At 39.5% G+C, this 23,461-nt stretch overlaps 1 protein-coding gene and 1 long non-coding RNA gene across 6 annotated transcripts in view; one reads left to right on the top strand and one right to left on the bottom strand.

Annotated features, from left to right (window-relative positions):
- LOC105483311 (cysteine and serine rich nuclear protein 3) overlaps positions 1–23,461 on the top strand; it is a 220,112-nt gene that overhangs the window by 183,673 nt on the left and 12,978 nt on the right. For all 5 annotated transcript variants that reach the window (XM_071072877.1, XM_011744121.3, XM_011744120.3 and 2 more), the window contains one exon: positions 7,459–7,718. In XM_071072877.1, the coding sequence (XP_070928978.1) occupies positions 7,459–7,718 (260 nt within the window). The remainder of the gene's footprint in view (positions 1–7,458; positions 7,719–23,461) is intronic.
- The window catches only part of LOC105483312 (uncharacterized), a 52,223-nt gene continuing 42,003 nt past the window's right edge, over positions 13,242–23,461 (bottom strand). The window contains exon 3 of the long non-coding RNA XR_011609842.1: positions 13,242–14,607. This is a non-coding gene — a long non-coding RNA (uncharacterized lncRNA). The remainder of the gene's footprint in view (positions 14,608–23,461) is intronic.

Consider the following 23,461-nt stretch of genomic DNA (forward strand, 5'->3'; position numbering starts at 1 on the left):
AACACAAATCAGAAAGCAAATTTGATTATTTTCAATAAGAAATAAAGTTGACAAGTCAGGCAGATAATCTGGTAAACTTGAAGATTTATTCCATACCATATAAACAGATTGGTTTGTGAGTGTGGAAAGAGCAAAATCGGTTGAGTTTTCCTAGAGCCTAGTGTGAATGAGCTGTGATACTTGATATACTCATCCCCTGTAGGGGATCAGAATATTCAGAATATTTATTTCATCGGAGTACTTGCTTCCCTGGATGATACTGCAAACATACTGAATAATTCTTAGTTTTTGGTTTCTATTTTTAATTGGCTCTTTTCACGAGTTCTTTGTTTATATAATTTATATACTGATTATTTTATGTGTCTATATTCTTACCCTGGCATTGTGGATTAGTCAGTGTTCCAATTCTTTTCTCCATTCATTTTGAAAGCTTTTATTTTTGTTTCTTTGTTTTGTTTATTCGTTTTTTTATTTTTTTGTTTGTTTTTGTTTGTTTGTTTGTTTTTTGAGACAGAGTTTTGCTCTGTCGCCCAGGCTGGAGGGCAGTGGCATGATCTCAGCTCACTGCAAGCTCCTCCTCCCAGGTTCAAGCGATTCTCCTGCTCAGCCTCCCGAGTAGCTGGGATGACAGGCACCCACCACCACTCCTGGCTAATTTTTATATTTTTAGTAGACACAGGGTTTCACCATGCTGGCCAGGCTGGTGTTGAACTCCCAACCTCAGGTGATCCGCCTGCCTCAGCCTCTCAAAGTGCTGCGATTACAGGTGTGAGCTACTGCGCCTGGCCTGAAAGCATTCTTTCAAGGATAGGTAGCTTGGCAGGCCACGGTGGCTCACGCCTGTGAGCACTTTGGGAGGCTGAGGCAGGTGGATCACGAGGTCAGGAGATCAAGACCATGCTGGCTAACACGGTGAAACCCTGTCTCTACTCAAAATACAAAAAATTAGCTGGGCATGGTGACGGGCGCCTGTAGTCCCAGCTACTCGGGAGGCTGAGGCAGGAGAATGGCATGAACCCAGGAGGTGGAGCTTGCAGTGAGCTGAGATCGCCCCACTGCACTCCAGCCTGGGTGACAGAGTGAGACCCACTCTCAAAAAAAAAAAAAAAAAGGTAGCTTCTGAAGATAGTGAGTATCAGTAACTGTGTGTTTATTCCTTTAATTTATAAAGATCAATATTATCTCTACTATATGTAAACATTTTATAGTAACACGAATATGGCCAGATGTGCTGAACATAATGGTGTTCCCAAGACCTGGGCAGTATATACAGTAGTGTTGCATTTAGATACTGTTGCTTCAGGCTGGTACTATGGTTAGGATAAAAGAAAAGGAGCTGAAAGACACTTCAAAAATAATGTCAAAGCTGGGCACGGTGGCTCACACCTGTAATCCCAGCACTTTGGGAGGCTGAGGCGGGCAGATCATGAGATCAGGAGATTGAGATCATCCTGGCCACCATGGTGAAACCCCCTCTCTACTAAAATACAAAAAATTAGCAAAGTGTGGTGGTGAGCGCCTGTAGTCCCAGCTACGCGGGAGACTGAGCCAGGGGAATCGCTTGAACCCAGGAGGCAGAAGTGCAGTGAGTTGAGGTCACGCCACTACACTCTAGCTTGGTGACAGAGCAAGACTACATCTCAAAAAAAAAAAAAAAAAAAAAAAAAAAAGATGTCACGTATGAAAACAGACTAATTATTTTTATTCATTTATTTATTTAAACTGGAGTCTCACTCTGTCACCCAGACTGGAGTGCAGTATTGTAATCTCAGCTCCCCACAACCTCTGCCTCCTGGGCTCAAGTGATTATCGTGCCTCAGCCTCCCGAGTAGCTGGGACTACAGGCACGCACCACCACACCTGGCTAAGTTTTTGTATTTTTGGCAGAGATGGGGTTTCACCATGTTGCTCAGGCTGATCTCGAACTCCTGAGCTCGAAGGATCCACCTGCCTCAGCCTCCCAAAATGCTGGGATTACAGGCATGAGCCACTGCGCCCGCCAAAAACAGACTAATTTTCAAAGCTCTCATGAAAGCCACATTCTCCTCCTTCTTTTCTTGCTCTTGACCTTGCTATAGTAAAGCCAATACTGAACTCTGTAGAGACACACAGTAGAGCTTAGTCTTCTTGGAAAGGGCAGAAATTACTAGGTAGGTATATCAGGGAGGTTTCAGATTCCCTACGGGAGATGTGCTGAGTGAATTTAGTCTGCTTCTCTCAGGCTCAAAGGGCAGAGACTCGTTTTTATGACTTCATTTTGTGATGTTAGTCACATTGAGGCCTGGAGGCAGGAGAGAGCCCATAAAGGCTCATGTTAGTCCTCTGATTCAATCATCTGAAGAGAGACTTGTGTGGCTCTTAACTTCAGGAAAGCCACACTTCAAATATGCCCTATAAGGCTGATCTTGTAGTATTTCGAAGACTTCCTTTTAAATAGATTCCATAGGCTTCTGAATAATTGTTATCACAATGTTATGTAGAATATGCAAATGCTAAAGTAAACATAAGCACATGTTTGAATTATAAACCCTAATAGATAGGAGGAAGCACTATTCCTAATTCCTCTTGACAGTGTCAGCACTGCCAGGGGCTCAGCTGAAGGCCTTCTGCTCCCTGACACTGTTGTCTTCAAGGCCTTAGAAAATCACCTCCGAGCTCTGGTTTTTTGGGAAAAGGTAATTTGGCTTTTCTGGGAAAGCATGGTGCAAAAGATTCATCCAGAAGGATGAATAATTCTTTTTTTTTTTTTTTTTGAGACAGAGTCTTGCTCTGTCGCCCAGGCTGGAGTGCAGTGGCGCGATCTCCGCTCACTGTAAGCTCTGCCTCCCGGGTTCACGCCATTCTCCTGCCTCAGCCTCCCAAGTAGCTGGGACTACAGGCACCTGCCACCATGCCCAGCTAATTTTTTGTATTTTTAGTAGAGACGGGGTTTCACCGTGTTGGCCAGGATGGTCTCAATCTCCTAACCTCATGATTCGCCCACCTTGGCCTCCCAGAGTGAAGAATTCTTATAATCTAAAACTGCAGATGGAGATCTAAATACATTTGGAAAGGAAATTTGTTGAGAGTGCCACCAATTGTCTAAAAAGTAAGTAATAAAATTACCAGATGTGACTAGGCATGGTGGCTAACACTTATAATCCCAGAACTTTGGGAGGCCGAGGTGGGTGGATCACCTGAGGTTAGGAGTTCGAGAACAACCTGGCCAACATGGTGAAACCCTGTCTTTACTAAAAATACAAAAATTAGCTGGGCGTGGTGGCAGACACCTGTAATCCCAGCTACTCAGGAGGCCGAGGAAGGAGAATCATTTGAACCCAGGAGGCAGAGGTTGCAGTGAGCCGAGATCATGCCACTGTACTCCAGGCTGGGCAACAAGAGCGAACCTCTGTCACACACACACACACACACAAAATTACCAGAGGTGTGTATAATAATTGTTTTAAATGAGTACATTCAAACCTTTTTCCTTATCTATAAATTTATGGCCTTGAACAATAATGCCTTTAGGGCATCATTTTTATGATATCAAGAGCAAAAAAGATATAAAGTTATCATCACAAAACCAGAAGCTCTAGCCTGCTGTAAGGGGTGATGTATGAGGTTGTCGGATTTGATAGCAGATTGCTGGGCAGATTGTTAAATTTGCCTTCTCTGGTGATCTTTTACATTTTGACAAATTCTTCCTTGTTTTAAGATGATTTAAAATGAAACAGATCAGAACTTTTAAATCAAATTGAAAGTGTACTGCCTGGAGTACAGGTGTGTTACAGTGAATATATACATAAATAAATGGAAAAGTATGCACAAGTTGGAAAGCATTCCCTTTCTGGCAATATATTCTGGAGAAGCAAAACAGTGGAGAAGAGGAAAGTTGCGAATTTCTGTGCTAAGGTCGTAATTCTCTTACTCTCTAATATTCTGAGTCTCTTCATTATGTCTGAGTTTCTCACCACTGGAATGGAAGCTCCACAAAGGCAGGGATCATCATCTGTGTATTTATTTATTTATTTATTTATTCTTTTTATTTTTTGAGATGCAGTCTCTCTCTGTTGCCCAGGCTGGAGTGCAGTGGTATGATTTCGGCTCACTGCAACCTCCACCTCCCAGGTTCCAGCAATTCTCCTGCATCAGCCTCCTGAGTAGCTGGGATTACAGGTGTGCACCACCCTGCCTGGTTACTTTTTGTATTTTTAGTAGAGATGGGATTTCACCATGTTGGCCAGGATGGTCTCGATTTCCTGCCCTCAGGTGATCCGCCTGTCTTGGCCCCTCAAAGTGCTGGGATTACAGGCATGAGCCGCACCCGGCATCATCTGTTTTTAACTGATGTATCCCAATCATCTAGAAAGTGGCTAGCACATCGTAGGCTCTCAATTTATACTTACTGATTAAACAAATCCATAAAATGGTATTAATCATAGCAGCCTCTATATATTTGGCTTGAATGTTTCATGGGGGAGAAATGAGACAAAGGAGCTTGAACTTCCTTGGAAGAAGATTCTTATATAAATCCGATTAGACTCAATTTTTTTTTCATTGCTTACACAGCCTTCCAAATCAAAATCATCTTGAAGCCAGCAGCAGTTGACGTCTTCCAGAGGTAGTATGATGCCAAATCTCAGCCTTGCTCACCTCCCTTAGTGTGGCCTCAGCTGTATGCTGAAATATGGTAGTGAAAAGACTGGGCTCTGAATAACAGATCCCAGTTTTTTCATTAGTTGTATGACCCTGGCCATGTTTTTTAACCTTTGGTAATTTGGTTTCCTAACAATGGGGACATGAGTAATATCAACCAGGGAGTTCTAAGGATAAAATGAGATAATTCATATAAAGTTGCCTGCATAGTACAGCACATGGGAAGCACTCCACAAATGTTAAATTATAGCATTTTGCCATCTGAGGATTTCTTCTCAGTTCATTTTCTTCTGTTCATTTTTCTGCTTGAGCACTTGTGTCAGTTTCCTTGGGCTGCCATAAAAATGACGGCAAACAAGATGGCTTACAACAGCAGAAATTGCTCACAGTTCTGGAGGCTAGATGACCAAGGTGTTGGCAGGGCCAGGCTCCCTCTGAAAGCTTTGGGAAAGGATCTTCCCTTGAGTATTTCAGTTTCTGGAGCCCCCGACATTCTTGACTTGTGGTGGAGAATCCCCATCTCTGCATCAGTCTTCACACGGTGTTCTTCCTGTGTCTCTTCACATCGTCTTCCCTCTACGTGTGTCTGTGTCCAAGTTTTAACTTTTATAAACACACCAGTCATCTTGGATTAGGGCCCACCCTAGTGAACTTATTTTAATTTGTTTACTTCTGTAAAGTCCCCATTTCCAAAAGAGACTACATTCTGAGGTACTCGGGATTAGAACTTTAGCGTATTTGATGGAGAGGGACAAAATTCAACCCCTAATAGAAGAGCAAACAGGAAAAAAACAATGAACTGAGGAGAATTCCTCAGCTAGCAAAATAATAGCATGATTCTTTCTTCTCAACTAAGCATGCCTTTCCTTCCCCAGCGGGGGTGGATCATATAATTTGGCAGCAAATTAGGAGCTTTCAGGTTTAGGCTTACCTGTCTTACTAACAGTCTACATCAAAAAAAGTAACTCAAATTCTACAGACCTGGGTTACTTCAATGTAAAATGAAGGGGCTGAACCAGATGATTCTACCATGCCTTCTAATTTCAAAAGGTCATATTTACAAAGTGTGGCCCTCTTTTTCTCAACTGCAGTCAGTGTCTACCTCTCCTGGATTCTCTGTGCATTTTGATGTTCCTGTAACTAGTAATAAAGGCTCCCATCATTACTATGAAAAAATCAGTATGTGAGATAATTGATATGTTAATTAGTTTGAGCAGTTTCACAATGCATACATATATCAAAGCATCACGCTGAGCATCATAAATATATATAATATTTATTCATCAATTAAAAAATAAATAAGAAGGGCCGGGCGCGGTGGCTCACGCCTGTAATCCCAGCACTTTGGGAGGCCAAGGTGGGCGTATCACGAGGTCAGGAGATCGAGACCATGCTGGATAACACGGTGAAACCCCGTCTCTACTAAAAATACAAAAAAAAATTAGCCAGGCGTAGTGGCGGGCGCCTGTAGTCCTAGCTACTCAGGAGGCTGAGACAGGAGAATGGCATGACCCTGGGAGACGGAGCTTGCAGTGAGCTGAGATTGTGCCACTGCACTCCAGCCTGGGCGACAGAGCAAGACTCCGTCTCAAAATAAATAAATAAATAAATAAATAAATAAGAGGAAGAATAAGTAGTTCTGATATATCTCAGGCAATTTCATTTGTCCCAATGTATACTTACATTAGAATCCCATTGTTCTTAATGCTATTTAATGAGAACACTGATCTTTTCCAATGAAAGTTTTATTAGATTTAGATTGATAAAGTATCTAAATAGTGCCAGTGAGCCTTTTTGTGTGTGTTTTTATTGCTTTTTGAAATTTTCTAAAATTTGTAGACATTTGTTTTAATGTGAAACACCCTCCACATAGAAATAAGATCTGAGGCATGAGGGTTTGTACTATGTGTCTTTTTTGATTATAGTATAATACAACTTCTGTGAAAGTCATAAAACCAAAATTCCAAGGGTTAGAGGAAATGAGAAATTACAGTTGTCCCCGGTTATCTGCAGTGTTGATTTCCTCAGTTTCAGTTATCTGTGGTTAAGCACAATCCAAAAATATTAAATGAAAATATCCTGAAATAAAGCATTTTTAGTTTTAAATTGCAGGCTGTTGGGAATAGTGTGATGAAATCTCACACTGTCCCATTCCCGTTCCCCAAGGCTTTGAATCTTCTCTTTGTCCAGCATATCAGTGTTGTCTATGCTACTGGCCCATTAGTTACATAGTAGCCATCTCGGTTATCAGATCAACTGCCGTGGGTATCCCAGTGCTTATGTTCGAGGAACCCTTATTTTACCTAATAATACCCCAAAGCACAAGAGTAGTGATGCTCTTATATCATTATAATTGCTTTATTTTACTATTAGCTATTATAATTAATTTCTTACTGTGCCTTATCTTAGGTATGTATATATAGGAAAAAACATAGTATATATAGGGCTCAATACTGTCTATGATTTCAAGCATCCACAGGAGGTCTGAGAACATATCCTCTAAAGATAAGTGGGGACTACTATAAATGCTGCCACAGATTCACAGACTATTGACAACTTTCCTGAAAGTTTGCTTAGAATATCGTTTACTTAAAAATACAGACCACCATTATACTTAAAAGTCTACTCTGCCACAGCTAGAAGAAAATTTAAGAAAGAAAATAAGAACTCTATGCCTACTCTGGGATGTAACAGTTTTAGAGTGCCGTAGCCAACAAGGGTCGACCATAGATAGATTCAAGATCACCAAATGGCATTTTCTTGGCCTTGTCTGAAAACTGCTGCCCCAAGTGTTCACGGGATTGTTTCTTTCTCTTTCAGCTTCCTCCATTCTCAAAAGGGAGAAGCGGCTGAGGACAAAGAATGTACATTTTAGTTGTGTCACCGTGTACTACTTCACCAGGAGGCAAGGCTTCACAAGTGTACCCAGTCAAGGGGGCAGCACCCTGGGGATGTCCAGCCGCCATAACAGCGTGCGCCAGTACACTCTTGGCGAGTTTGCAAGGGAGCAGGAGAGGCTCCATCGGGAGATGTTGAGAGAACACCTTAGGGAGGAAAAACTGAACTCCTTAAAACTAAAGGTAAAAAACAAACTCATTTTCTGCAAAGTCTCATATCCTTACAGCAATTTGATTGAGTTAACCGTTTTCATATTTATAATCACGAACCAAACTGGGCATTTTACATAACAGACTGCTGGCTGACATTTTTTTTAAAGCAAAACAATATAGTCTGTTTACTGAAAGCAATGTGGGAAACTTATCTGACATCATTTATTCATTCATTCCACCAATATTTACTATTGAATATTGTGAGATCATATACCCTGTGCTTGGGCTAGGGCTAGTAGGTGACCAAAAATAGATGTGGTTCTCTCTCTATAGGAACTCACAGAATAATAGAAAAGAAAAATATTAAAGTGCTAAACAAAATAAAAGCACAACTTTATCGAGTGCAATGTAGAAGAGTTGCAAGGTATTAGGAAAATTTATAACAGGAAATTGATGTGGTCAAGGGAGTCAAGGAAAGCTTTCTCAAGGAAATGAAATGAAAATCTGAAGAGGCGACTAGGTGAAGAGGATTGGCAAGAGCATTTCAGATATCAGGAAAAGCCAGAGCTACTGTATTAGTCTGTTTTCACGCTGCTGATAAAGACACACCCAGGACCAGGTAATTTATAAAGAAAAAGATTTAGTGAACTCAGTTACACATGGCTGGGGAGGCCTCACAATCATGGCAAAAGACAAAAGGCACTTATTACATTGGTGGCAGCAAGAGAGAAAGTGAGAGCCAAGTGCAAAAGGAAACCCCTTATAAAACCATCAGATCTCATGAGACTTATCACTACCATGAGAACCCTATGGGGGAAGAGCCCCCAGGATTCAGTTATCCCCCACTGGGTCCCTCTGACAACACATGGGAATTATGGGAGTTACAATCCAAGATGAGATTTGGGTGAGGACACAGCCAAACCGTATCAGCTACCTTCTGCCAGGAGGGAGCACAGTGAGTCCACAACGGCTTGTGTGGCTGGAGCAGAGGCAAGAAGAGTGAAGTAACATGAAGGAGGCAGGAATGGGGCTTTGTAAACCACGTTAAGGTATTTTTTCCTCTTCTTCCTAAGGCCATAAAAAGTCATCAAGAGTTTTAAGCTGAGTTGGAGTGGCAGGATATGATCCAGCTCATGAAATGGTGGGAGAAAAAGTTGCGGATAGGGTAAGCAGTATTGAGAGAGGATGGAATATATGAAATTAGACCAGTTAGAAAGCTATTACCATAGTCCGGGAGAGAGGTGACAGTAGGTTATATTAGACTGGTAGGGGAGTCGAAGAGGGATGAATAGAGGGAGAAATTTAGCAAACAAAATCACCAGTGTTTGATGACAGGTTGGATTTAGGAGGGAAAGAAGGAGATTGTCAGGAATGACCCCTAAATTTCTGGCTTGCAAAACTGAATGGGTTGTAGGTGATAATACTGTTTGCCATGACAGGGAACACAGGAAGGGGACAGGCTGAGGGTGGGATGTGGAAAGTGATAGTGAGATCATTTTTGGACATACTGAGTTGGAGGGGCTTTTGAGTTACCAAGAGATGGCAGGAAGGTATCCAAGTGGAGAAATTTATTTTTGTGCCACTTTAGAGATTAAATGGGGAGAAATACGACACTGAAAACATCTTTTGTCAGCTAAAGACACTCTTCCATTGGATTATCACCTTATGAATTCATAGGAAATGTTTTTCCATCATTATCTAATGACAACGAAAATCTTTCTTAGGTAATCCAGGGCACTTAACATAAATGGTCCTTTGTTCGGTACCTGAAGCGCCACAAGCACAGCTGGGTTAGTGTTACTTTTAGTTTTCAGAATAAAGTCAGTCGGCAGGGGTGTGATGTGTGTTTCACAACATCTTGTTTTTATGTACTTTGCAATGTATGTATGTGCCATGTTCCCAATTACATGGCAAAGCAGTCACTTAAATTAAGCTGGATACAAGCTAGCTTAGAGCATGTCTCTTATTTCCTTTACTAGTATTTTTGGCAGGTTTCACTGAAAGTCTTGGGTCTCATTAAAAGTTTTGTGGGTAGCAATCCACTATTATTGTTGTCGTTTTTTATGCTTGCTCTGCGTGTAGCTTAATTTAGTAAAAATTCTCAGATTTGCTTCTCTTCTGAAATCCACCCTCTGCCTTTGTCACCCACAGCAAACCAACTCTACCCTCTAACCAAAGAGTGAAATCGTTCTCCAAATTCAAGTATTGGTAGCACAATAGTAATGGCTGCCAATTATTAAGTTATTTTTATTTGCCAAGTACTTTATGCCCTTGATTTAATGTAATTCTCAGGAAGACCCAGTGGAAAAGGTAAATTATTAGAACATGTTTACAACTGAGAAAAAAAAGAAGCACAGAGATGTGAAGTAACTGGCTCACCAAAATAGAAAACAGATTATATTATCTTATTACTTCCTATTCTTAAATTAATTGATTAGCTCCTATAGGCATTGAGAAAGACAATATTTGTACCTATGGGGAGTCATCCTGTCTGGGGTTTGGTACTGTGTGCAGTGGTTTTTAACAGTTGGGGGACTGACTTGCTATCTGAGAACCAAAAGATTTATTGTGGTGAACTTTGAGGCACGTGGTACATGTGATGAATGTTAGGGGAAGCCACAAACCTATAGCAACCTTCCCCCATGTGCTATGTACTATAATTTGTATCCAGCTACTTTGATACATTTTTTTTAAACAAGCTGAATGAGAAAAGAAGGCGCAAAAAGACCACTCTATTACTAATTTGTTTTTTAAAATTCTGCTTAGTGTTAGATGTTGGAGAGGCAATCATCTGAGCGAGTGTCAGGTCTCGGTTTGTTATTGGTAAGTGAAAACACAGTTTTCCCCTTTGGTGAAATGTCAACAAAAGGCATTTGGTTATCATCACTACTTCCAAATAAATACCAACCTAAAAGATGAGATTTTTAGATGATCCAATCTCAACTTCACTGTGTTTAAAGTATTCAGAAACACATGTCACACAAAGCTAAAAGATCACAGCAATGATCTTTTAACAATAAGCTTTTTAAAACTCTGAGGAGAATTAATGGAGAAAAACTTGTGTATATTTTCACTGTAATTCCTCTAGTATATGAACTTTTATGATTTTAAAAATATTATTGACCATGGTTTAGCTATCCAAAGTCAGCTACCCCAAAACACAGCTATTCAAAAATTTCACTCTGATACTTGAAATTTCACTTTTAATGTGATATTTGTTTGAAATATAAACACCTCTGGTGTAAGTAACAAAATATAGATGCCCCTCAATTTGTGGCGGAATTATCTCCTGATAAACCCACTGTTAAATTAAAATATCATTAAGTTGAAAATGCATTTAATACATCCAACCTACTGAATATCATGACTTAACCTAGCCCACCTTAAACATGCTCAGAACACTTATGTTGGCCTACCGGGCAGGAAGATCACAAACTGGCCACACAGTTTGCCATGGGGTAGCAGTTGTTCATCCTCATGATTGCATGGCTGAAAACACCCTGCATTGCACGAGGGTATTGCTAGCCCAGCAAAAGATCAAAATTCAAAATTCAAAGACTAGTTTCTACTGAATGTATACTGCTTTTGCACTATCATAAAAATCATAAAAAGCTGAACCATCGTAAACCAGGGACCTTTTGTAAATGTGGCTAAATTGATTTCATTATTTTGACTGGGGCAGCAGAAGGGTCATTAGTACAGAAGAGAATTCCAAAAAGAAAAGTAAGCATTGTTAAAGACAAACTTTGCTCACTGCGAGTTGGCCTGAGTTGGTCCTTTGTGAGTGGCAGTGAATTGCCTGCTGAATAAGGAGGGAGGAAAGGCAGCATCTGACAAGACAGACATTTCCAGAGACATCATTATGGAGACATGGAATACAGCATGGGAAACTCATTGAACTCAGAGCTACATAGTTTTCCTTCTACTCTGAGAACCAACAGCCCCAAAACAGGAAGGAAAAGCTCCTCTTTCCACTGTGCCTCTGAATCTTTCCAGGGTATCTCTGCTGTGTTCCAAATAGAGAACCCGTTTATATAATGGCACCTCTCGTGATGGGGCTTTAATAGAGAAATGTGAGAAAAAGAAATACATTCATAGACACTTCTAGATGTTGTAATACATCTATAGATGTTATTTTGAAAACAAAAGTAGAAATGTATGTTTTGATTATAAAATTGCTCCTAATTTACTAATTCATCTTCCAATCAAGTTATAAGTTTAGATATATCAAAAAATAATATGTATGTATTACCTTAGTAGAACAAATCCAATTCTATTTGGGGGAGTCCAGGTGTGTCTTTTTTTGTTAGTGGTGTTGGTGTTTCAAACATTGGCTATAAACAACTAATAGAGAAAGCTGATTGAATAAAATGCATTTCTAGAAGAAATAAGTAGCTTTAGATTTCTAAATTACAGAGCACAGTTCTTCTTCTCTGTCAAGCCCATTCAAACATGTCATACTCTTCACAGTAATCAATGCAGTCATCTTAATACTCTACACTTTTCCAAATTAAGTGCTTAGATTTCATCATCTGCGCTATATTGTTGAACAATTACATTAGCCTTTATTCCCAATTCACATGTATCTGTAAAATGCATTAGGCAGCCATTTGTATGTTTTAAAAGAGCATTGGTGTTTCAATTGCCTCTGGGTTCTATCATACTGGATTCTACTACCTTGTTCTAAGAAATTTAATTTAGCTTCCACAGCTTTGGCTTGCTTTTCTCTTAATATTTTTTCAACCCAAGTTGTTCCTCTTATTTCTGAGATCCAAGGGTCTATCTTCATTCTTGCTGCCATTTCTAATTGCTTTTCAGAATTATATACTTTTCTCAATTTCTCAGTCATATGTTCCTTGAGTAATGCGTGGCTGATACTTGCCCTCCTTCCCTCATTTAAAAAACAAACAAACAAAAACACAGTTGGCAGATGGTAAGTCTTCCTTTAATGATTAACCTTTAAAGAAACTCTACATAAAATTTTTTCATCCCAAATCTCAGATTTATGACTGTGCTCTACCCATTTAGTGACTTACCAATGTGATATTATAATTCTCCACTTCACCTCCAGCCCTTCCTTTGTATCTCCTCAAAAGTCTTATGATATATCTTCCAGATAAGGGCCTTAAATGCCCTGATAGATAGAAGGGATTAGAGGCTTTTGAGAGACGGTTGAACTATATCAATCATCAACATTTTTGGATGTGTTATTAACTATGTCCCCATACTCTGATTCTTTATTAGATGTGTCAGAACCTGCTGGTCATGATATGTTTGAACTCCACTTATCCTTACAGAATTTCTGTTAGACTGTAGAGATTACGCCACAGCATACTTAGTGTCACAGCTTCCGGAATGCATCCCCAAATGGAGGCCTGCTTTAACATCAAATGGAAAACTCTGATGTGCCAAATACCTGCTCTGTCACATACACAACCTATTTTGACAGAGAAAATTAACCTAAACAAAGTGATGGAGACTGAAAGGGTAGGCTGCAGCCTCAGGCAAATGCAATACATTTAAGAATATGTTCTTTCAAAATATTGTTGGTATTTTAGTTTAAATGGAACAACTAAGCATATGTAATCAAATCTTTAGTTTCTTTCTCTGCAACAAACATTGGACTGTTAATTTAGGGAAGTCAATTGCACTGATTCTTCTGATTAAAATGTGGGGTACATTCAGTGGTGTACTGGAGGCAGCTTGTTAAAGTTGCTCACTACAGTGGATTGTGTACTTCTCTTCCCAACGGTAGCTTGAAATCAGCTATGATGGGTGAATTTAAACCATGAGATTTGGCAAACATGACAAATTAGAATTTTTTTCCAGAGTGTCAGTTGTTAAATATTTACTAGCATGCTACTGGATCTGTCTAGCTTATTAGCTACCACTGAAAGAAGCAATGCTGGTCTAAATCAGAGGGTAGGAGAAAAAATTTTGAGAGGAAATTTTCATGTGTCTCATATGTTGGTACTATCATCATCCCTCCTAGTGACTGTGTGGTAATATGTATTCCAAGGTCCTATTGTGACTTCAGGTTGTTGAAATTCTCATAAGCTAGCAAAAACAACCAAACATTCCTGGTTCTTCGAGGGCGTAATTAAATTGGTTCCAGTTTGCCACCAGCAGTTAACTTTAGCTAATGAACTAAAGAACTATATTATAAGATTTGACTCAATATCCAAATGATATACATATTTTCCTTTAGTTTTTCAGAGACCTTATAGATGAGGTCATCTCTCCAACTCATACCACAAAACCAGGAATTTATTGTATTAGATACATATCCTATGCTTTCTAGCCTCTTATTGAACAATTCTGGTGATCCAGAGCACACAGCTTTTTGAAGTAGCCTATTTCATTTTGCAGCTTTAATTGTTAGAAAACTCTTCCTTACATTGAGCAACGTGCTTCCATGTGGTTGCAAACTTTTGACACGAATTCTGCCCCGTAGATACACAGAGTAAATCTTCCCTATTCTCTGAATTCTGGTTGTTTGAAAGCAATGGTGATGGGCATGCAAATATTTGAAGAAAGCTTGTGGGCTCTATGTGTTTCTGTTCTATAGGATTAAACGTCCTTGGTTCTTTCCACTGATCATCCCAGGGCATGGCTTGTAGGTTCTTTGTTGCCCTGGTTTCCCTCCTCTGGATTCAGTGCTATTTATGTCTCCTTCATAATATGGTACTTGATTGATCTGGACATGGTGCTCCAGGAATATGTTACATTATCTTCTCCCAAGTTCTGGACGTTCTTTCCATAGAATACACTAAGGATATAGTGGCTTTTGGACTGTGATCAATTTTGTTGTTCTTATTAAGCAAGTTTTGTTACATTTAATTTCAGTAAACTTGGTCTTGTCATCTGTAGATGTGATAAGCTTGCCTTTTAGGTCTTCATCCAAGTTGTGGACTAAAATCTGCATTTAACAAAACAAGGCCAAGTTTAGGATATCCTCTTAAGGCAGCTATCCTCAAGAGTAAAAGGAGAAGCACCCCACCATGACCTCCATGGAGAAACATTGCCAGGGTGCACCACTGCTACTAATAGGATGTATAGATGCCGTATCCTTCATTCCTGACCTCCTTGGTGGTACAAAAAAGGCTGAGCATCACTGGCCTTAGAGGCACTTTTACTGCTCAGCTAACTAAAAATTCATGTATCCAACCATATTCTTATTAATCAGATTACATTCCATTTTTCACATGAAGAGCATAAAAAATTCTTTCAGAGTGAAAAAATGGGAAATTCTCAGAACTAAATTCTTGTCTTAGAGACAAAATAAGAAATTCTCTGGCCAGGCAGGGTGGCTCACACCTGTAATCCCAGCACTTTGGAAGGCACAGGCCGAAGATTTGCTGGAGGCCGGGAGTTAAAGACCAGCCTAGGCAACATAGTGAGACCCCTTCTCTACAAAATGATTTAAAATTTAGCTGGGCAGTTGCATGTACCTGTAGTCCCAGCTACTTGGAAGGTTGTGATGAGAGCAGCATTTGGGTCCTGGAGTTGAAGTTTGTAGTGAGCTATGATTGTCCCGTTTTACTGTAACCTGGGTCCCAGGTGACAGAGTGAGATTCTGAGAAAGAGAGAAAAAGGAAAGAAAGAAAGAAAGAAAGAAAGAAAGAAAGAAAGAAAGAAAGAAAGAAAGAAAGAAAGAAAGAAAGAAAGAAAGAAAGAAAGAAAGAAAGAAAGAAAGAGAAAGAGAGGAGAGAAAGAGAGAAAGAGAGAAAGAAAGAGAGAGAGAGAAAGAAGGAGAGAAGGAAAGAAAAAAAGAAAGAAAGGAAAGAAAGAGGAAGGAAGGAAGGAGAGAAAAAGGAAGAGAAAGAAAGAAAGAAAGGGAAAGAAAGAAAGAAAGAAAAGAAAGAAAAGAAAGAAAGAAAGAAAGAGAAAGAAAGAAAGAAAGAAAGAAAGAAAGAAAGAAAGAAAGAAAGAAAGAAAGAAAGAAAGAAAGAAAGAAAGAAAGAAAGAGAAAGAAAGAAAGAGAGGAAGGAAGGAAGGAGAGAGATATAAAGAAAGAAGAGAAAAGAAAAGAGAGAGAAAGGAAATTTTCAGGACTAGAGCACTGGTTTTCCAACTGTAATCCATGGGGTTTGAGATTAGGGGCCAGGGCAGAAAGCCCAAGATGCAGATCTCATTCTCCCTTTTATCTTCCATATATTAAGGTTCTGTGTGGAATTTTAATTGAAAAGTGGACACTTTCCCTATAGTAAAATTAGGCAATAGTCTAATAATTACTGCTTTTGTTTTGTCACATGTACAGAGACCATCTTTTTACGTATTTTTTTCTAGAATATTGTTACCCAGAATTAGCTTTTTTTAAAAAAAAAAAATTATTCCCACTTTGATTATCTTTTAATTCTTTTCTCTATGACTCTTCAAAACTGTTAGGCTGCACAACCATAACCTCAAGCTTTTTCATTGCCTGAAAGCATGAATTGTCTGGGCCTGGAGATTCTTCCATAAAACAGCTGAGTCTTCTTTCACCGTCTCCTCACCTCCTTTTTGTTTTAAATCCTTCCTGACATGCCTGTTCTTGCATTTTTGGTTTGAAGGTTTTTCTTTTTGAAAAAGACTCTGGAATCAGAATAGGAAGTAAATAATTCTGCTTTGTGACTTTGTACCTAGCCTTCCTTTTCATGTCTATTCTCTCTTCCTCCCCACCACGTCAATAACTTGCACGTATATTTGTGCTCTTACCGCATTATATCATATTTATTACATGCTCATCTCCCCCAGCAGACTGGAACCTCCTGATATGGCAGAGCTGTTGTACATCTATAAACCCCCATACCTAGTATAGTGCTTAAAATATGCCATAGTGATTAAGAATATTCATTTATTCGTTTTAAAGATGTATTAATCAATTACTATGGGACTGGTAATTATCAAGGTGCAAAGGATATACTGGTAAATGAGACAGATGTCGTCTCTGCTCTCAACATGCTCACAGTATGATAGGGGAGATAAACAGTAAATCAATCACCAAAGCTAATATAGTACTACAAAACTAGACCACAGGCTATACAGATTTCTCAGGCCAGGATAAGTAAGTTAAAAGTCAGCTGAGAAAATCAAAAGAGTAATACATTAGCTCAACCTGCTTCAATCAGCTTTTTCTGATGTCATCTCCATTAGAAAGGCCACCTCCACATGCCCACAAAGTAGGACCCAAAGGAAATACTAACTGGTGAGATGTTGTATTTTGGTTTGCTGTCTGTTGTCTTCGTTACTGACCTCTCGCTTTCTGTGTCTGAATCATATCCTTTCTCTACTTTTTTTTTTTTTGAGACGGAGTCTCGCTGTCGCCCAGGCTGGAGTGCAGTGCTGTGATCTCAGCTCACTGCAACCTCCACCTCCCGGATTCAAGCAATTCCCTTGCCTCAGCTTCCCAAGTAGCTGGGACTAAAGGTGCCTGCCACCACTCCTGGCTAGTTTTTGAATTTTTAGTAGAGACAGGATTTCACCATGTTGGCCAGTCTAGTCTTGAACTCCTGACCTTGCGATCCGCCCACCTCAGCCTCCCAAAGTGCTGGGATTACAGGCATGAGTCACCACACCTGGCCCATATCTTTTATTTCTAAGTGAACTATTTCTAGGGAAGCTTGTTCTGCTCTTTTGTCTCTTGCCCCACAGCACTGAGATCAGCTCTTAGAGTGTACTGCAACCTTATCTTTTTTTCCCCTTTTGTTCGATTTTTCTACCATTGCTCATAAGAATTTTTACTCCAACTGGTCTTGAAAGCATGGCTCAAGCTTTGGAATCAAATAAACCTAAGTTTGATCTTCAGCATCATCACTAATTGGCTATTATCTAGACTTTGGCAAATTGTATTCTCCAAGCTTCAATTTTCTCAACTACAAAAAAATTTACTTTATAAGATTGTCATGCAAATTAGGTGAGATAATTTATATGCAATATGGACCTTAATGGCTAGTATTTACTATATGGCAGCTTAGGTCATTTTCAACATCATCTTTATTATAATATGCAGTAATCAGTGTTTGTGAAGTTGAAGTAGTTTTTCACATTCTTGTTTCTGGAAATCGCTCTTTGTCACACGTGTGAATAATTCAGTAATGACCAGAAAATTTTGTTAGCAAACGTACCTTTCAAGTGCTGCAAAGAAGTGTTTTTATTTTTGTTTTTTTGTTTTATTTTGTTTTGCCTTGGCATTTTAGTCAATCTATAATTTTAGTATTGTTTCCCTTTTCTAATCATTTTATTAGTTGAATTGAATTAGGTGTTTTGGGGTCCTTGATGGCAACAAAAATTTTATCTCATTAAAATTTATGGAAGAACTCATTCACAACATGATATGGTAAAAACACAACAAAAAGTTGAGCCTTGATTTTTATTTGGGATCCCTATATTTGACTCAAAGCTGTCTGAGAAAAACTCCACTGATTCTGACAGTAATGTGTCCCATCCGTCAGGTGTGTTTAGATGGGCAAAATAACTTATCCTGTAGGGCTTTGGGAATGGTTTTCTCATAGTTTATCAGTGCATACAAATCTGCAAAATTAAGATGTTTGGTTTCCATCTGTCAAAAAAAAGTTATAGTGGTTTTATTTGTAGTGAGACTGAACAAGTTTACACAGTGGCTTAAGAACTAAGTCCCTTTAAAGTGTCATCATTGGAACATGTGCATGCATGCCCACTCACACATGCCCACCCCACACATATATACACACAAGGGCCTTGACCTGGAGATCCTTCCAGTACAACATAGATATATGCATACAGAGATAGGATAAACATAAAATAAAGATGATTAAGTCAAATCATAAATTAAGTCAGTATTCATCACCTGTAAACTAGCTACGCCAAATGGCAAAGAAGAACTTCTCTCTGAATAACTGCTATTTATCTACTTTTAGCTCTTCAATTGTGGACCAAGACAGGGAGTGATCCCATACAAGTTCAATCATCTGGATAATTTTTAGGTCAATGACTGTATCATACCCTGTCCTGTCTCAGGCCTTTGAAACTATTGTTGCTCAGCATGGAATGCCTTCTGTCACCACTGTTCATTTAACTGCTACTCTATTTTCAGATTTGAATATTGAAGTCTTCCCACGTCACCCCACTGCCAGACCCACCTGTAGGTGCCTCTCCTACATAACCCTCAAATGCCCTGTGTTCACCCTAAGCTAGGAAATCCTTATGAACTGGGTTAAAATTGCTAGACTCCTTGTCTGTTTACTCCAGTTCACTGGGATCAAGGGCTGTATGTTGTGCACCAGTACACCTAATGTCTGATTCCAGATAATCATAAAAGACTGTTCAGTACATGTCAAGTGTATTAAAAGAGTAGATATAGTAATTATTATTACTTTTAAGAGCACAAGCTGTAGAGTCACGTAGTAGGATCATAACTTGGTGCACATCCTCATTACTTGCAATCTTGGGCAAATTATTTAACATTCCTGTGCCTCATTTTCCTCATCAGTTAAATGAATACAATGATCGTATTTGCCTCTTGAGATGTATATGATCCTAAATGAGCTAATGCAGGTAAAGTGTTTAGAACAGTGCCTGGCACACAGATCCAAAAGCTGTTATTAATATTATGTCATATCTGTTTCTACCACTTCTCTTTCACCCCCACCTGCAATTTCTCTTTCTTTCACACTCAAGAAAACACAGAAATAAAAACAGGTTTAAGGGTCAAGGCTATTTGGTAATCTCTTTAAATCACATTTTTTGCAGACTTGCTTTGAGCTCTTGGGGAGGCAACATTAATTTTTTGAAAAAAAAAAAAAAAAAAAAAAAAAACAAGAAAAAAAAAAACAATGCAGGAGAAATAATCCAAATCCTAGATTGGCGGTATCTACTTTATCTACTTGAGAAGAGACCTTTCATTTGAAAGTACTGGTTATCCTATCAACAGAATAGCTTTTAGACACATTGTGTTTAATTCCATGTTAAATTCCCAGCTTTGTCTTGAGTACCGTAGAAAACTCGTAATCTATCTGTGAGATATAAAGAAAAGCATACTGAAAGAGGAGTCAGGAAATTGGGCTCTATAAGTATGTCTTAGAGAAGTTACAATTAATTTAAGTTTCATTAATGCATGAAATAAGGAAGTTGCATTTGACTAACTAAAGTCTGAACATTTAATGATTCTATTTGAGATAGGAAAAAAAAGACATTTAATGGTAGCATCATGTCAAGAGGAAAAATGGACAAAATGAATATCTCTGTGAATGAAGATGGGTTGTATTTATAAAGAAAAAGAGGTTTAATGAACTCACAGTTCCATGTGGCTGGGAGACCTCTCAATCACGGCAGAAGGTCAAAGGCATATCTTACAAAGGCACATGGAAGCTGTCAAGGCTTGGGGCTTGCACCCTCTGAAGCCACACCTTGAACTGTAACTTCACCCCTTTTAGCCATGGCTGGAGCAGCTGAGACACAAGGCACCACGTCCCTAGGCTAGACATAGCAGGGGGGCCCTGGACCAGGCCCAGGAAACCATTTTTTCCTCCTAGACCTCTGGGACTGTAATGGAATGGGCTGCTGTGAAGGTCTCTGACATGCCCTAGAGACATTTTCCCCATTATCTTGGTGATTAACATTCAGCTCTTTGTTACTTATGCAAATTTCTGTGGCAGGCTTGATTTCTCCCCAGGAAATGGGTTTTTCTCTTCTATTGCATTGTCAGGCTGCACATTTGTCAAACTTTTATGCTCTGCTTCGTCTTGAACGTTTTGCCACTTAGAAATTTCTTCCACTAGATAACCCAAATCATCTCTCTCAAGTTCAAAGTTCCACATATCTCTAGAGCAGGGGAAAAAATCCACCAGTCTCTTTGTTAAAGCACAGCAAGAGTCACCTTTGCTCCAGTTCCCAACAGGTTCCTCATCTTCATCTCAGACCACCTCAGCCTGAACTTGATTGCCCATATCACTATCAGTATTTTGGTCAAAGCCATTCAACAAGTCTCTAGGAAATTCCAAACTTTCCCACATTTTTTTGTCTTCTTCTGAGCTCTCCAAAGTGTTCCAACTGCTGCCTTTTACCCAGTTCCAAAGTTGCTTCCACATTTTCAGTTATCTTTACATCATCACCCTACTCCTAGTACCAATTTACTGTATTAGTCTGTTCTCACGCTGTTGGCAGACATACCTGACACTGGGTAATTTATAAAGAAAAAGAGGTTTAATGGACTCACAGTTCTACATGGCTGGGGAGGCCTCCCAATCATGGCAGAACATGAAAGGCACATCTTACATGGCAGCAGGTGACTAGGGAATGAGAACCAAGCTAAAAGGGTTTCCCCTTATGAAACCATCAGGTCTCATGAGATTTATTCACTATAGTGAGAAAAGTATGGTAGAAACCACCCCCATGATTCAATTATTTCCTACTGGGTCCCTCCTACAACATGTGGGAATTATGGGAGCTACAATTCAAGATGAGATTTGGTTGGAGACACAGCCAAACCATATCATGCATCATAGAGGAAAGGAGTCAGCAAGAGTAAGTGAGGCAGTCCTGGCTGACTGCCTCCATTTATTTGCACTAGGTCTTGAGAGGGTAATCAATGTGAGTTGGTGGACAAAATTAGGGAGCTCACTGACTTTTTCCCCTAAAATGCATTTGGAAATAATCTATGTAGTGCTCTGATTTTAAGAAGCACTTAAACTCAGTAGTTTTGGCCTGGGTTTTAAAGAAGCAAATGGGCACAGACTGGAGGAAAAGACTGGGGAAGGACTTCAGGGGGATAGCAGGGATTAGCAATATGTCTCGAAGGCTACACGCCAAACCAGAAACTGTGAGGAGAGGATAGGCCAGTGACCAGCCTAAGCTAGAGTATCTCCAGTCTTTATTAGAAATGATAGAGGTGATATTGAGATGATGAAGAGAAAACCCTATCAGCTCACTTCAATGTTAATGTCAGATTTTGAAAATCTAGATTAGAAAACTTATAGTTTACTGAGCAAGAGTGATAGAGTATGTAGCTCTTTTAGATTTTCTTTTCTTTTCTTTTTTTTTTTTTTTTTGAGACAGGGCATCACTCTGTCACCCAGGCTGTAGTATAGTGGTGCGATCTCGGCTCACTGCAACCTTTGCCTCCCAGGTTCAAGCGATTCTCATGCCTCAGCCACCTGAGTAGCTGTGATTACAGGTGTACCCCTCCATGCCTGGCTAATTTTTGTATTTTTAGTACAGATGTGGTTTTGCCATGTTGCCTAGGCTGGTCTTGACTCCTGACCTCAAGTGATCCACCTGCCTCCATCTCCCAAAGTATTGTGATTACAGGCATGAGCCACCGCAGCTGGCCAGATTCTTAATTAAATTTTTATTTTGAAATGAAATTCCTTATTATAATTTTAGTATGAAGGAATAAGAGATGCAGATTTTATTTCTCAGGGCACTTATATTTGGAGTAAACTGAAGCTGCAGTTCATATGAGATACGGTTGTTTGTTTTTTAATTCTTAGGTGCCAATTGGTTATTCATGTTGCCCTGAAAATTTTGGTATGTTTTTAAATGTTTGCTAAAACCTTACATGTTGACTTTTAGATTTCATATATTATCTGATAACAATCATTTTAAAAAATTAGGCTGATAACAATGATTTAAAAAAATAGAGGTGGCTCGTGCCTGTAATCCCAGCACTTTGGGAGGCCAAGGCAGGTGGATCACCTGAGGTCAGGAGTTCGAGACCAGCCTGATCAACAGGGTGAAACCCCATCACTACTAAAAATACAAAAATTAGTTGGGTATGGTGGCAGGTGCCTGTAATCCCAGCTACTCAGGAGGCTGAGGCAGGAGAATCACTCGAACCTGGGAGACTGAGGTTGCAGCTAGCCGAGATCATGCCATGTACTCCATCCTGGGAAACAGAGAGAGACTCTGTCTCAAAATAAATAAGTAAATAAATAAAAATCTCTGTTGATATAAAATGGAGATTTTTTTGTTGTAATGTTACCAACTGCACAAGTAAGCATAAATATTACAGAACATGGAGATTAAGTAGGAAGTGTTAAAGGGAATCATGCTACCCAAGTCCTGAGTGTGCTTCATGTGCTGAGGAGTCAGGAGCTTGCTGAGGTTCACAGAGACAAGCCAAGAATTAATGAAAACAAACCAAAGTGCCATACAGTGGTAAGATGTAAAAGGGAAGATTTCCTTTCTGTTTGACTACAGCTTTACCTATCACAGAGGATTGAGTGTATGTTAGGCAATTATACACTTGAATTCATTAGAAAATCAGATCTTTACAGCTAGAAACATGCAGCTTGTTACAAATAACAATTAACAAAAATGATAAACACAACCAGTCAACGTGACATCCTACTAGTGACTATCACAGTTTAAACAATACATATGTAAAGAAATGCCAAGGAAGGAAATAAATGTTGGATTATACCAAGAAACAAAATCCAATAAAGAGGAATGTGTACCTTTGCATGATCACAGATTTTAGCTCTGAAACATTCAGAAGTATATATATATATATATATTTATACCTTATAAAGTATGTATATATATAAATACTTCTAGGATCTCACTTTGCCACTCAGGCTGGAATGCAGTGGTGCAATCATAGCTCGCTGCAGCCTCGACCTCTCGGACTCAAGTGATCCTTGCATCTCAGCCTCCCAAGCAGCTGGGACTACAGGCACCCCCCGCCATGCCCAGCTAATTTTTGTGTTTTTTTGATAGAGATGGGGTTTCATCATGTTGCCCAGGCTAGTCTTGAACTCTTAGCCTCAAGCGATCTGTCCACCTTGGACTCCCAAAGTGCTGGGAGTACAGGCGTG

Source organism: Macaca nemestrina, chromosome 11 (assembly GCF_043159975.1).
Source record: "Macaca nemestrina isolate mMacNem1 chromosome 11, mMacNem.hap1, whole genome shotgun sequence".
In the NCBI taxonomy this organism is placed as follows: domain Eukaryota; kingdom Metazoa; phylum Chordata; class Mammalia; order Primates; family Cercopithecidae; genus Macaca; species Macaca nemestrina.